This window comes from Polyodon spathula, chromosome 4, assembly GCF_017654505.1.
Source record: "Polyodon spathula isolate WHYD16114869_AA chromosome 4, ASM1765450v1, whole genome shotgun sequence".
NCBI classification, from domain to species: domain Eukaryota; kingdom Metazoa; phylum Chordata; class Actinopteri; order Acipenseriformes; family Polyodontidae; genus Polyodon; species Polyodon spathula.
This window is the reverse complement of record NC_054537.1, coordinates 35,935,751-35,949,109: the sequence shown is the minus strand read 5'-3', so window position 1 is coordinate 35,949,109 and position 13,359 is coordinate 35,935,751. Positions and strand designations below refer to the sequence as shown.

The 13,359-nt window shown below is 36.5% G+C and overlaps 1 protein-coding gene across 3 annotated transcripts in view; it reads right to left on the bottom strand.

The window, feature by feature from the left end:
* LOC121314482 (lethal(3)malignant brain tumor-like protein 3) overlaps positions 1-13,359 on the bottom strand; it is a 102,328-nt gene that overhangs the window by 56,301 nt on the left and 32,668 nt on the right. For all 3 annotated transcript variants that reach the window (XM_041247809.1, XM_041247810.1, XM_041247811.1), the window contains 3 exons: positions 7,082-7,167; positions 6,618-6,728; positions 654-768 (listed from right to left, as the gene is read on the bottom strand). In XM_041247809.1, the coding sequence (XP_041103743.1) occupies positions 654-768; positions 6,618-6,728; positions 7,082-7,167 (312 nt within the window). The remainder of the gene's footprint in view (positions 1-653; positions 769-6,617; positions 6,729-7,081; positions 7,168-13,359) is intronic.

Here is a 13,359-nt window from a genome sequence, read left to right as displayed (position 1 = left end):
TCAACATTTCATCTAGAAATGTTAATTTTTTGTGACCAAAATCAAAGCAACCCTTGTTGTATAATAAAGGGGGTACTGTATACCACATTACATGAGTAATATAGAGCTGTGACAAAGATCTATGTTCATTGATATGTTCAGAAGTTAATTACAATGTGGCACTGAAAAGGTTAATTTCTACAGGACACCACCTGTAATGGATTTTTTAAAAGAAAATCACAGAATACAACTGTATACCAACTGTACACCCTAAATCAAAGCATGTTGGCGGTATCACTGACATGGCCAGAGGTTGCAACTATGAAGCTTAAGTAAGAAAAGAATTCAGCTGTGTATCAAATATTAAGACAGGAACTCAGTGTTCGATCACTATGACCCCCAAATGGCAGCCATATTAGGTTAGAGGTCAATGTCATGGTCATCAACACATTAAGCATGCAGGGTTTATATATCACTGTGGCAGAAAAAGCCATACTATGTCACAAGAGGGTTCATTCTTGGATGACACCGACAATAAAACTTGACCAAAGGGATCACAGAATATATAAGAGCATGATGCTGATTTCTCAGTGTTCGGTCGTGCGCATCCAGAAACCAAAACGTCACATGTCCCAAATATGGTGGCCGTCTTAGATCACAGAGTATTTACTTACTGAGGGGTAATTCTAGAGGGTGTCCTGTCCTTGCGCACCATCCTACTGGATGAATATCGGGTGTGTCTGAATCGATCCAGAAATCAAACTTGCGACTCCAGCCATCAAAATGGACCTGTTTAAGTGACACAGACAGATGCTGCATACATAATTAAAACCAAACACTGCACAAGCAACCAGCATTCACATCTGTTGTGAAGAATATAAATTATATCTTTAAAATGGTCATCAATGCTTGGTATAAAAGAACAACTACCTATTTTTTTATGTACTTACTTCTAATGGACTGAGCTATTGGGGGTTATTTCTTGGAAACCACTTGTCTGCATTCGATTAAACCAATGCTAATCGGCAACTGCAAAAGTATGTCATACTAAACAAGTTTTTCATGATACTGATACCTTTAATTTGTCACTATATTCTAATTTGTGAGGCAATATATGTTACATATTACAAATAACCATTTTATTACATAAAATCTTTAAACAGCTTAATATTATACATAATTACAAGAAATAATTATCCTACATATTATGTGCATAAAATGTATATACAAATGTATGTTTATTATTGTGTGTACAAATTTGGATATCAGTAATTCCATAAAGTACAGATATAACAAATCTTTTTGTTCATGTTTTGTTATCTGGCTGTCAAATGCATAATTCAGTTTAGAAGCAAGATAAAGAAAGTCAAAGCCCGGCATTCAACAATTATATGGTGTGTGGAGGGAAAGGAGGGAGCAGGTCACAGCATTTTAATTTATAATTTAGATGGTTTGTAAACACGCTTACAGTGGGATTGTACTACGTCAAATAGCATTTCCACAGTGACTTTCATTTTCCAGTCAAGTGATCCAGAGAGCTTTTATGGATTTACTAACTGTACACTGTTGTTAAATAGATTTGTTTAATACAGCCCCCCCCCACACACACACACACAAATACTAAATCAACAAATACTTCCCCATTCAATTTTCATACTGTATTTTTTAAATTAACCTGTTGACTTATTTCACACCATTTATTCAATTTATAGATTAATTTGTTAAATACAGGCTTTAAATTTTGTTTACTCCCTTGACTTTCTTTAATGGACAATCATGAATTTTTAAATATGTTTTTAGTAAGTATTAATATTGGTCTTACACTGAGAAACTGTTTTCATAAAATGTTGTTGATGCAGAAAAATAGTTACCCCGGTAACTGAACAGTACCACATGGTGCACTGCAGTAGCAGTTACCATGCCTACTGCATTATTGGGGTCCATCCCTATGGAAAATGTACTGGTATTCAATATTACAGTGCAGCCTGACTTTGCTAGTTTGTTACTTTAAAAATAAAAAGTGCATGAGCCATAACAGCACTGTCCAATCATTTTTTTTTTTTTTTTTTTTTTTTTTTTCTGCAGCAGTGCGTGCTCAAGGACAATGTTTGTGACGCAATGAAATTTCGTCTTGGAGAAAAAGCACCAGAAAAAGCCATGTTGGACATTTTAACATTTAACTGCTCTGTGTATATTCTGACCTTTTTACTAGAATACTTTTTCTATTGATATGCACTGGATGCTTTGGCCTATTTTAATAAATTAGATGTTATAGATTCACAACTTGCCTATTCAGCATGGCAGAAAGCATAATGATGTTGTTTTTCCAGTAAAGGATTAATGTAATTTATGAATAGGTTTGGCTGATGCTAGCTTTATGAAATACATAAAACGTTTATGCACCATTGACAAAATTGATGAAAACGTCAATAATATCAACCAGCATTCAGCATGAGCACCTCAAGGCATTACCAAGAGCTGGGTTTTAAAAAACACATCTGCTGCAGATCATAATACAAAAATACCAATTAACAATCCAAAGGCCTTCACCCCCCAACACTTTCATGCATTGCGCTGTACTAATACAACACTTCACTGTATACCACAATGGTCCTAATTGCAAATACCAAGAGAAACAGTAACCTAATAGAAGCTAAAAGGTAGTAATCAAGTTTTGTCTGATAGGCATTTTACAATTAAAATGAGAATAGCACATTATTTGATATTTTAAATTAACCGGACACTGGTCTCTGATCACGGTAGTGTTGTCAATCCGAACAAACACGTGTCTCCTTGAACCTCACCTGCCATTCCACACAGCACCCCAGCCGAGGCCGGACATGTCTGTGGTGATGACCTCCCTTCTGGTAACGCTGCCCAGTGCTACACTGAAGCATAGATGAAGCAGACTGTGTCCAGCAGGATAGCGCCTCCAGACTGTGCTGAGACACTGCCAACAGAGTGGACAGCATGGACCTGGAGTCCAGGCACACTCCTACATAGGATGCTGTCCGCAAGGGTGTGAACTGCCTGTTTTTCAATATTCACCGACAGGCCCAACCGATGAAAGTGGTCAGTTCTAGTGGGCTACCAAGATGCTGTTGTAATCACCCAGCCATGCGGCGAATGCACCAGCTGAGTAAGCCCGCTTCAGAATGCTCTCTGAAACCCTGCACTGTTTTTTCAGGCAGATAGCATCCTTATTTAGCAGAGCTAGTTTTGGTGCTTGATTCAACGAGGCAATAGCGGCATCTACCAGAGGAAATTCATCCAAGCCAAGCTTCTCCGCATCATGCAAGCTGTACAGCACCCCCATGGAATATGAAACAGCAGGAGATGTAGCCGGGTGACTCCAGGATGAGTGGACCTCAAAAAGAAAGCCTGGGTGCACAGGGGGTGACACCTGAGAGGGAGCAGATTCATCCTCAAATATTGAGGACCAAATTTATAAAGGGGAATAACCGACCGCAAAAAAGCCACATAATGTGCTTGTTCAGTAGGGTCGCACTCAAAATAATGACATATTTTATAAGACTAATTAGGTAAAGCAGACAATTCCGCAATCAACCAATTTAAAAATACCCCTCACCGCAATTAGCGGTGGAGAATTACACACCTCTCACAATAAATAGCGGGTTTGGGTCAACCTTGCGTGTGTAGGCTGCACATTCCAAACAAAAATTAATGGCACACAAAGACCTCAGTCTGGTACTAGCCATGGTGATGAGGATGCTCGGAAGCAAAAACTGAAATACCAATATGGAATTGGAGATTTTGGTACAAACAGTGCTTGTAACACATGAAGGACAAATGAATAAAATATGGAATGTACGGTGGCTTCAAATGTACCACTTCACAGTTTGCAGTATGTTGCTTGTACATTATGACGCATCATCCAGTTACTGTGCTTTGCATATTAGTTCATATAAACTTTTCAAACTTCAGAAACAATAAGTTTTATTTACTTAGTTCTTTACTTAAGGTACTGTACGGTGCGGAAACGGTACAGTATACATGGTATGGGATAATCTATACAGTACACACGGTATGGTGCAGTGCATGCAGCATGGTGTGGTACCCTATATATGGTGCACACAGTACGGTACATACGGTGCAATGCACCTAGTACTGTGGACACATGGTATGATACCCACGGTATGGCACATGGCACTGTGTACATGGCACGGTGGACACGGTATGGTACGCACAGTCCGGTACATTTGTACCATACGGTAGCCTCATTCGCTGTTCGGTACGTATACCGGGTTGGAAACGGGGTAAGTCTGTAATCTACAGGTTATCAAAGAAGCAATGTATAGGGATGCTCACCTATATAGCTTCTGACTAGCCAACACAGCTCTAAGGCTGGAGCTCAGCAACTGCTGGTGAATCGGAAAAAGGTAATCTTTCTCGTTGTACAGTGTACCAGCGGGAACATGAGTAGGTCTCTGACCTACAGTTACCACAGGAGCTTTTTATAGGGATGCCCACCTATAGCGCTTCTGGCTAATCAGCAGTCCGAAAACTGAGGAAGCCTACGGTTAGAGCCTTAACAGTCTTTACAATAAATATGCAAGCAGAACTAATGTGGCAACGAGACACCGTGGGAGAAGCAGCAAGCTGCAAGGACTGTTGACACCAGCAGCTGCGTCCATATTTCTGTGAAAAACACAGAAAAATATACACAGAGAAAGAAATTCTCACACAAAACAATAAACAAATCAGTAAACAAAACTTGATTACCATTAATTTAATATCATTTTCATAGCAAAACACGAGAGTTTATTTTTAAACTTCAAACAAAGCCAGCAGCACTTAGAGAGTATAGAAGTAACCGACTTAAGGTTGTTCAATCCTGGGGAAGGGGCGTCGGAACCGGCAGCTTCTTGCAGGGTACAAGGTCATTGTGGGACTAATGAAAACCACAGCTGTGTGCAGAATACATGCAAGTGGTAATTACTATAACCACGTAACAACAAATCGCATTAATTAGTGTAATTACACAAGCGAATAAGCAGATATAAGTAACTTGAAACTTATCAGTCTCTCCTGCTTTCAGGTCGGATGAAAGGAAAAATAATGATGATGTCTGTGTCTGCAGTCCTTTTATGCCATTGGGAACGGGCACGATTGCGTCACAGGCACCAGCGTGCAGCTTTGATATATCTTATTCAGGTTATCAGGGTCTTTAGGTAATGGTTACATTTTGTACTTGATTGGGAATCAACAGTTATTATTTTTATTTTTGTTGAGTGTAATATTTTTGTTGTTGTAATACTCCAATAAAATATCCTTACCTTTATTCTGTAATCCTCAGCATCCACAATGGTGGCAACACGTAACAACATAGGGTTGCGTTTATCCACAACCTCAAGCTTCATATTGACCAGGAAACCATGAGTTGGTCTCTGCAACAAAAATTGCTTGTGTTATTATATCTTCATTGTTATATGTCTTGCCTTTTATTCCCCTCCACTATCCAATTTAAACTGTGTTATAATTTATACAGATATGAAATACGAATGCAAGGTAAAAAAAAAAAAAAAAAAAAAAAAAAAAAAAAAAAAAAAAAAAAAAAAAAAAAAAAAAAAAAAAAAAAAAAAAAAAAGAAAAAATGGAAGATGAAAAAAAAAAAAAAAAAAAAACAAAAAAAAAAAAAAAAAAAAAAAAAAAAAAAAAAAAAAAAAAAAACAAAAAAAAAAAAAAAAAAAAAAAAAAAAAAAAAAAAAAAAAAAAAAAAAAAAAAAAAAAAAAAAAAAAAAAAAAAAAAAAGAAAAAAAAAAAAAAAAAAAAAAAAAAAAGAAAAAAAAAAAAAAAAAAAAAAAGGGGGAAAAAAAAAAAAAAAAAAAAAAAAAAAAAAAAAAAAAAAAAAAAAAAAAAAAAAAAAAAAAAAAAAAAAAAATGGGGGGAAAAAAAAAAAAAATAAAAAAAAAAAAAAAAAAAAAAAAAAAAAAAAAAAAAAAAAAAAAAAAAAAAAAAAAAAAAAAAAAAAAAAAAAAAAAAAAAAAAAAAAAAAAAAAAAAAAAAAAAAAAAAAAAAAAAAAAAAAAAAAAAAAAAAAAAAAAAAAAAAAAAAAAAAAAAAAAAAAAAAAAAAAAAAAAAAAAAAAAACGGAAAAAATAAAAAAAAAGAGATATAAAAAAAAAAAAAAAGTAAAAAAAAAAAAAAAAAAAAAAAAAAAAAAAAAAAAAAAAAAAAAAAAAAAAAAAAAAGCCCGACATTGTTTGATTTTTTTTTATTTTTTTTTTTCCCGTGTTTGTGTTGTGTGTGTGGTTTTGTTGTTTTTTTTTTCCGTTTTTTTCGTGCGCCGTGGCCGTGGGCGGACGGGGCGGGGGGGGGCCCGGGGGGGTGGGGGGCGTTTGGTTGGGGAAGCCACCCCCCCGCCCCCCCCCTCCCCCCCCGCCCCCCCCCCCCACCCCCCCCCCCCCCCCCCAACCCCCTCCCCCTTGACCCCCCCCCCCCCTCCTCCTCTCCCAACCCCACCCCCCCCCCCTCTCACCACTCCCCCCCCCGCCGCCCCCCCCCGCGGACACCCCCCCCAACCGAGGGAGAAAAGAGAGAACTCACCATTATAAAAACCAACAACATTATTGAAAGAAATATTTTTGTTGTTGTAATACTCCAATAAAATATCCTTACCTTTATTCTGTAATCCTCAGCATCCACAATGGTGGCAACACGTAACAACATAGGGTTGCGTTTATCCACAACCTCAAGCTTCATATTGACCAGGAAACCATGAGTTGGTCTCTGCAACAAAAATTGCTTGTGTTATTATATCTTCATTGTTATATGTCTTGCCTTTTATTCCCCTCCACTATCCAATTTAAACTGTGTTATAATTTATACAGATATGAAATACGAATGCAAGGTAAAAAAAAAAAAAAAAAAAAAAAACAGCCTCTGCATTTGTTAGGCTAATTTCTAGTCGCTGGAGTGCTCACTGAAATGGAATGATATTCTTTGATGCAAGAAAATCAGAATCCAGGTAAAAGTTATAAGAAACTGATGAACTTGCCTTTTCTCTGAAAAAGATTCACCACCAAGTACACCTGCTGTAGGACTGGTTTATAAAAAGGTGGAGTGTAAGCAAGAATGCTTACCACTTTAAAAGATGTAACTGGAACTGCTGAAGTGCCTGTTTCTTCTAAATATTCTTCCCAAGAGAAGTTTTCTGGATTGGGGTATCCTAAGGAAAAATAAAAAGAGGTTTCCTCAAATGAGCTTCAAAACAGTCGGCATTTATCACACTAATTTATTTGCACAGCATCTGCCATCTAATAAAAATAATATATACACCCTATCTTACAATACTTGAGAAACAGTATCGGAAATGTATTTCCTAGAATAATATTCTGAAGCTTACCAAAAGACAACAGAAGAGCTTGTCCGAGTTTGCATCTGTATCAGGGAGCCTTCGCTATCTGTATAAGGGGAGTCTTGTTTCTCAACCGTGTGTCCCTTTGTTATGAGCATTATTAATGAATCACTGAGATCTGGAATTGTTCCTTCATCCCTTAAACTTTCTGCTATTACTCCTTTATTTAAATTTAAAAAAACTAATTTGGACTCTGATGTGCCATGCAACAACAGGCCAATTTCAAATTTACCTTTTCTGGCAAACATTTTAGAATGGGTGGTAGCTTCTCAACTTCAGTCACATCTAACGTCTAATGAGCTCTATGAACTTTTTCAGTCTGGTTTTAGACCTTTACACAACACGGAAACAGCCTTAGTTAAAGTGGCACATGGTTTATTGATGGCTGCAGATCCGGTCTCTCTTTTTTTCCTCGGTGCGACCTTTGACACTTAATCATGATGTTCTTGTTCATCTTTTATTGAACTATATTGGTGTTTTTGGCACAGCTCTTCACTGGTTCAAGTACTAGCTGTTTCACAGATGACAATTTGTTACCATAGGTGGCTGTAGGTCTGATGTTGGCTCATTTACCGCTGGTGTCCCTCAGGGCTCTGTTCTGGGACCCGTTTTATTCTGTATCTATATGCTCCCTCTCGGTCAAATAATTTGTCGTCACGGCATTAGTTTTCATTGCTATGCTGTCGACACGCAAATCTACTTGCAGATACTGCTTTGGTTGTTTCTGTATTTTATAACTGCCTGACTGAAATCAAAACCTGGATGCAGCTGAATTTTCTGAAAATGAAATCTTAGCAAGACAGAGGTCATGCTATTGGGTTCTCTGCACCAAATGCGTAAAGTTGGTAACATTTTTTCTGTCTGATCCAGAAAATAAACAGTGACAGGAAGACTAGCAAACAGATGACTTTTTTCGTATTATTAGAAGATACCCAGTTGACAAAAAAATAAATAAATAACCGAATACAGCTAACAAATAAAAGGACAAGCATATTTTAACCAGCTTTATATTTTAGTTTTTGCATACAGTAAGATACAATATATATGTATGTGTATAAAGTAGATTGGACTCCAAGTATGAATCCAATGCCTCAAAAAGTATTGTCTGGAAATCTAATAATTCCGATATGGCAGCCACCTTAAAGAGTAAGTAGCGGGGTTCCAAGAAAATATAGCGTTATTTGTCCCCACATGATGCTACAACTGCTTAAATAATGTGACTGGAATGCTTCTTTTCATTGGTAACATCCTGACAACTTTTTACACTTCTAACTTTAACATACGCCTCAAAGTTATTTTCAAAATGTCTCCTCTAAAATAGAGCAGGAAATAAAAAAAACATAAGAACAAGTGCTCTGGCTTTTCTGTGTCGTACTGCATCATGGGTCGTTATTGCCAAAAGTGAAATTCTGCTAGTATTCATCGGTATTTGGTGCCAGTACTTACTTTGATGCCAGTGCTGGGTACCAGGACTTATTTGGTCTGCTTTTCATTCAACGCACATGCATTCCATCCACACTTACAATGTTCGCTAGCGTTCCCTTGGAAAGAAGTCTCGTCACAGCAACTAAACTCATTAAAACATTCTTGAAATGAACCAATGGATACTGACCCGAGTTCTTGGTAGCAAGATCATGAGAAGTTATTTGGCAGCTTTGGTGCCAGTCATTATTAAACCAAGTCGGGCAGTTTCATTTTGGCATTCGTCACAAAACTCACTCACTTTGTGTCAGTGCTCACTGGTTGATCACTGAGAGACGCGATGTGAAAACAGCGGTATTGAGTAATATTTTAATTTTGGAGAAACTATCTGAATATGTGAACAAACACTGCTGCATATTAATTCAAAGGCCAGAATCCACGTTTGTGTCGCCGCCATTAACAGTTGATAGATGTTAGAAACGCGTATGTGTTTTGCCTTGCACTGATTTACCACCTTGGCAGAAGTTGCGCGGCAGTTCCTAAAATGGCATGTGATGCACAAACACTCAATCAGCAAAGTGCTGCTTCAGATTTGGCAAGCGAATCAGAATCAGGGACACAGATGTAGGTGTGCTTCATGCTTTCCAAACACTGGCCCAACTTGCAAAGTAAATGTGTGTATAGAGATTAATGTTTTGTTTAGTTGTGATCCTATTTTCTGTTATGAGGAGAGTACTAATAAACAAAAAACAAAAACGATGGGGTTTATTCCACAAAGCCCACTTTATCCACATCTATTTAAAGTTAAATCTGACAGTTTTCATCTGCATGTACAGCAAAAAAAAAAAAAAAAAAAAAAAAAGTATTGGTAGCTTAGGTATTGTATTAATTTCTATCAATTTAAATAACAAATTAACCTGTTAAGTCTGAGCTGAGGTCAGAGCAATAATAAATCATAAAAAAATAAAAATAAAAAATCAAGCAGAACACCTGATTTTTGTCCCAGATTATGATTAGGGCCTGGGTATTAAGATCCAGTAGAGCTGATAGGGGCTGCTATATTTTTTTAAATCACAAACACTGGTTTTATTCTAGAAATAAATGACAAAATACAGAAGTGTATGTCTACATTCTTTTTATTTTTCATATGATATATATGATATTATTTTTACAAAAAAAAATTGCACTGAGGCTGCCAAAATGTTTTGTTTGACAAGCACTGGTCTATAGCTATATTAAAAGCATATTTTATTAGATTGATAAAATCTGAAAATAGCATTATAAAAACTGGAACTTTCAGTATAAATAATTTAAGTATTTGCCGTGCTGACTGGCATATCTCTTTTAAAAGAATTTCCTTAAAAGTACTTCTCAAAGCTGATTGCCAGAAAGTGTGTGTGTGGGGGGGGGGGGGGGGGGGGGGGGGGATCATGCTATGATGAAAAATCAATTTAAGATGTTGTACAGTATGTGTATCACTGACATAATTCAATCACATTTGATCTTATTCAGCTTCGAGAAGCCTTTTCATAAACATACTATTTTCTTTTTTTTTCTGGAATGGTAATTAATCTAAACAGAGCACAACAGAGAAGAACACATAATATATTCTTGTAGATAAGTAGTAACAGGGATATATGTTCTCATCCAAGGCTATCAATGTGGCATGGCCAGGTCCTGTTGTAGGCGAGTACCCAGTCTGGAAGTATTGGGATGATTTCAGAGAATATTATGGACATTAAAATACATAATTTAGATAAAAAAGAGGAGTATTTCAGCCATATTGCGCATTATTTAACTTGGATCTTTTTGTATAATTTCTTCATAGCAGTGTTGTTTTTTTATACCTTTTTTTGTGAAATGTTGAAACAAAAATCCCACTCTACAGCAGTTACTGCATACTGTAATATTTCTGATGGCTCGTCATTTATGATTTGACTTGTGCTAAAGGGTATAATGCTTTCAGTATTTTCAGCTTCCTTGTTTATGGTGAATTGGTTATAATTTAGGCTGTGTGAGCACTATTGTGGGTTGTACCTAGACACAGCACTGTTTTATAACAAACATTTCCTTATTTGTTTATTGGAAAAATTTAAAATATGCCTAGGTTTTTTTTTTCATAATTGACAATGTTTTACATCGTATACATTTCTGTAAATACTTGAAAATGAAAACCAATGTTACAATATACAAAACAAAACATAAGGAGTATCAAAGCGATGTTCAAGAAAATTGTCTCTAAATCTTGGATTCCTCAAAAAATCGCCCAACATGTCTTCCCAGCTCTTCTGCAGCAATTCCCAGAGATGTAGGGTACTTGTGGGTAGCTTTGCTTTGACTCTTCTGTCCAGTTTGTCCCAGATTGAGGTCTGGAGACTGGGCAGGCAGGTCATTAGATTGAGTTGTCCTTCACTTTCCTTCTTCGCCAGATAATTCTTGCACAACTTTGAGGTGTGTTTCGGGTCATTATCTTGCTGAAGAATGAAGGACTGCCCATTCATGCATTCATAGTTCTGCAGGAAGACGGCAGCAGCCCTACAATATCCACCTGTCAGTCACGGCATTGACACAGAGAGGTGGGAAAGAGGGTGTGTGGGCTTTCCCTCTCTCTGAGTGGCTGAGGGGCAGGCTTTGGGGGATTGCTGCACCGACAAAATGACGTTGTGGGGTTCCCTCGTGTCTGTCCCTCTAGACAAATACTAGCCAGCAGAAGCGCTACAGATGAACCAAGCGTGGCTGGAGAAAACCAGAACAGAATGAGGGGGAAAAAAAAAAAAGATCACTTTTGCAGCAGGGAAAAACTTGGGCAGACCCCGAATATTGTTCAGGGTAGTGAGGGAACGCATGAGCGCAGGACGGAGACCCGGTCCGTACGAGTAGCGGCAGTCGGGGTAAATGCTGCAGAGTGCAGCATTTTTGTTTTATAGTTTTATTACTATGTTTTATTTTCCATTTTTTTTCTTCCTTATTACTGATAATAATGGAATGAAGAACTTTATTTATAAATATTTATTTTTAGAAAATAAAATCTACAGTAGTGTCCATTATTGCTTATAAAGATCCTGAGAATAAACATTCATTATGGCATTGCAATCACTCAGGTGAAACAATGTCTTGTACTTTGCCCAGATATCAGTATTATTTGATGTCAAGGTCATAGAATAACATGTTTTAATACATGTATCTTGAAGCAGAATACATAATAATGTTCACCAGAGTGTTCTGAAAAAAAGGACATCATGTGTTATGTTATGTTGTTTATGTAAATACACCCCAAACAGAGCAGAGCATGATAATTAAAGTGCGAAGTGCATTTGTTTTTGAGGAACAATGTGGATACTATGCCATGAGCAATGATGCTTTTAATCAATCAATTAGTGATAAATAAGTCAGAAGAAAATCATGAAACCAACTTCAAGGTTTATAACACAGAAGGTGGTCAACTGTAGTTTAGGTTATATAAATGAGTATTTTAAATTGGTTCAGCGATATTTTATACTGTATTATTAGACTGACTGTTGTGTGCTTATATAACTGCCTCACAAACACAGCACTTTGATTGGCTGGTGGTGACAGCATGATTTATGTTGCACATCCAAGAAACTGCATTTCCAATAAAAAAAATTGTTGTACTAAAGCAATACAATTTCTTGCTGACAGCAAACTTTATATTATCAGCTTTGATGCAGTAGTGTCGGCGTAGTTTTTTTTTTGTTTTGTTTTTATATAGTATACTGTTGCATAAGAGAAAGCAGCAACAGGGTATTTAATTAATAAAAACAACAGCTACAGTATCTGGAATCTTCTGAATAGCATTCTCTGAGGCCACATACTTCAAGACTCTATGATCCAAGTGCTAATGTACAGGTGTCTGACTTCAGGGAACTTATAACACAATGCTTATTCTCAATCAACTGGAATAATGCGATTTTGTTTTCCAAGATCACTTTAATGTCTTTTGTCTTTCATATCAGAAGCATTAAAAGTTATTTGCACACACATTCTTGAAAAACCATTTTATCTCTTTATTGTTCAATAATTAGGCCAAATGAGCAAGTATATCATAAACAAATAAACTGAGCCTTTGGGCCTCATTTACGAAAGGGCACTACATTTTATGGTGCATGACAATTGCAATTACTGTGCACATTAATGATTTCCGTATTTACTATTGCAATTTTATAAATTAGTTGGCATATTATGATGCACACTAATTTTACTGTGCCATATATGTTATGGTAATCCGAATGAATATGGGATTTGTATGGTAATGCGCAATAATGTATTTAAATGAAGCAACCTGCTCTGAATAATGAGATGAGCTTCAGTCACACCGTATTTACTAAAGAGCGTTAACTGTATTGCGCACATTAAAGTGAGCGATAATTAGCTTGTTCGGACACCAGGCTTTAACCACTGATAGGCGTGCTATTTAAACCTATTTTCCTGGCCTGAGAACTAATGATGTGCAGTTAGATTCTTTTTACTGACTCAATTTGTTTGATTCATTCAGTTTAGTGAATCAATTCAACAGATTTGTTTGTTTGATTCACTGATTCACTAACGGGAAATAAATACACC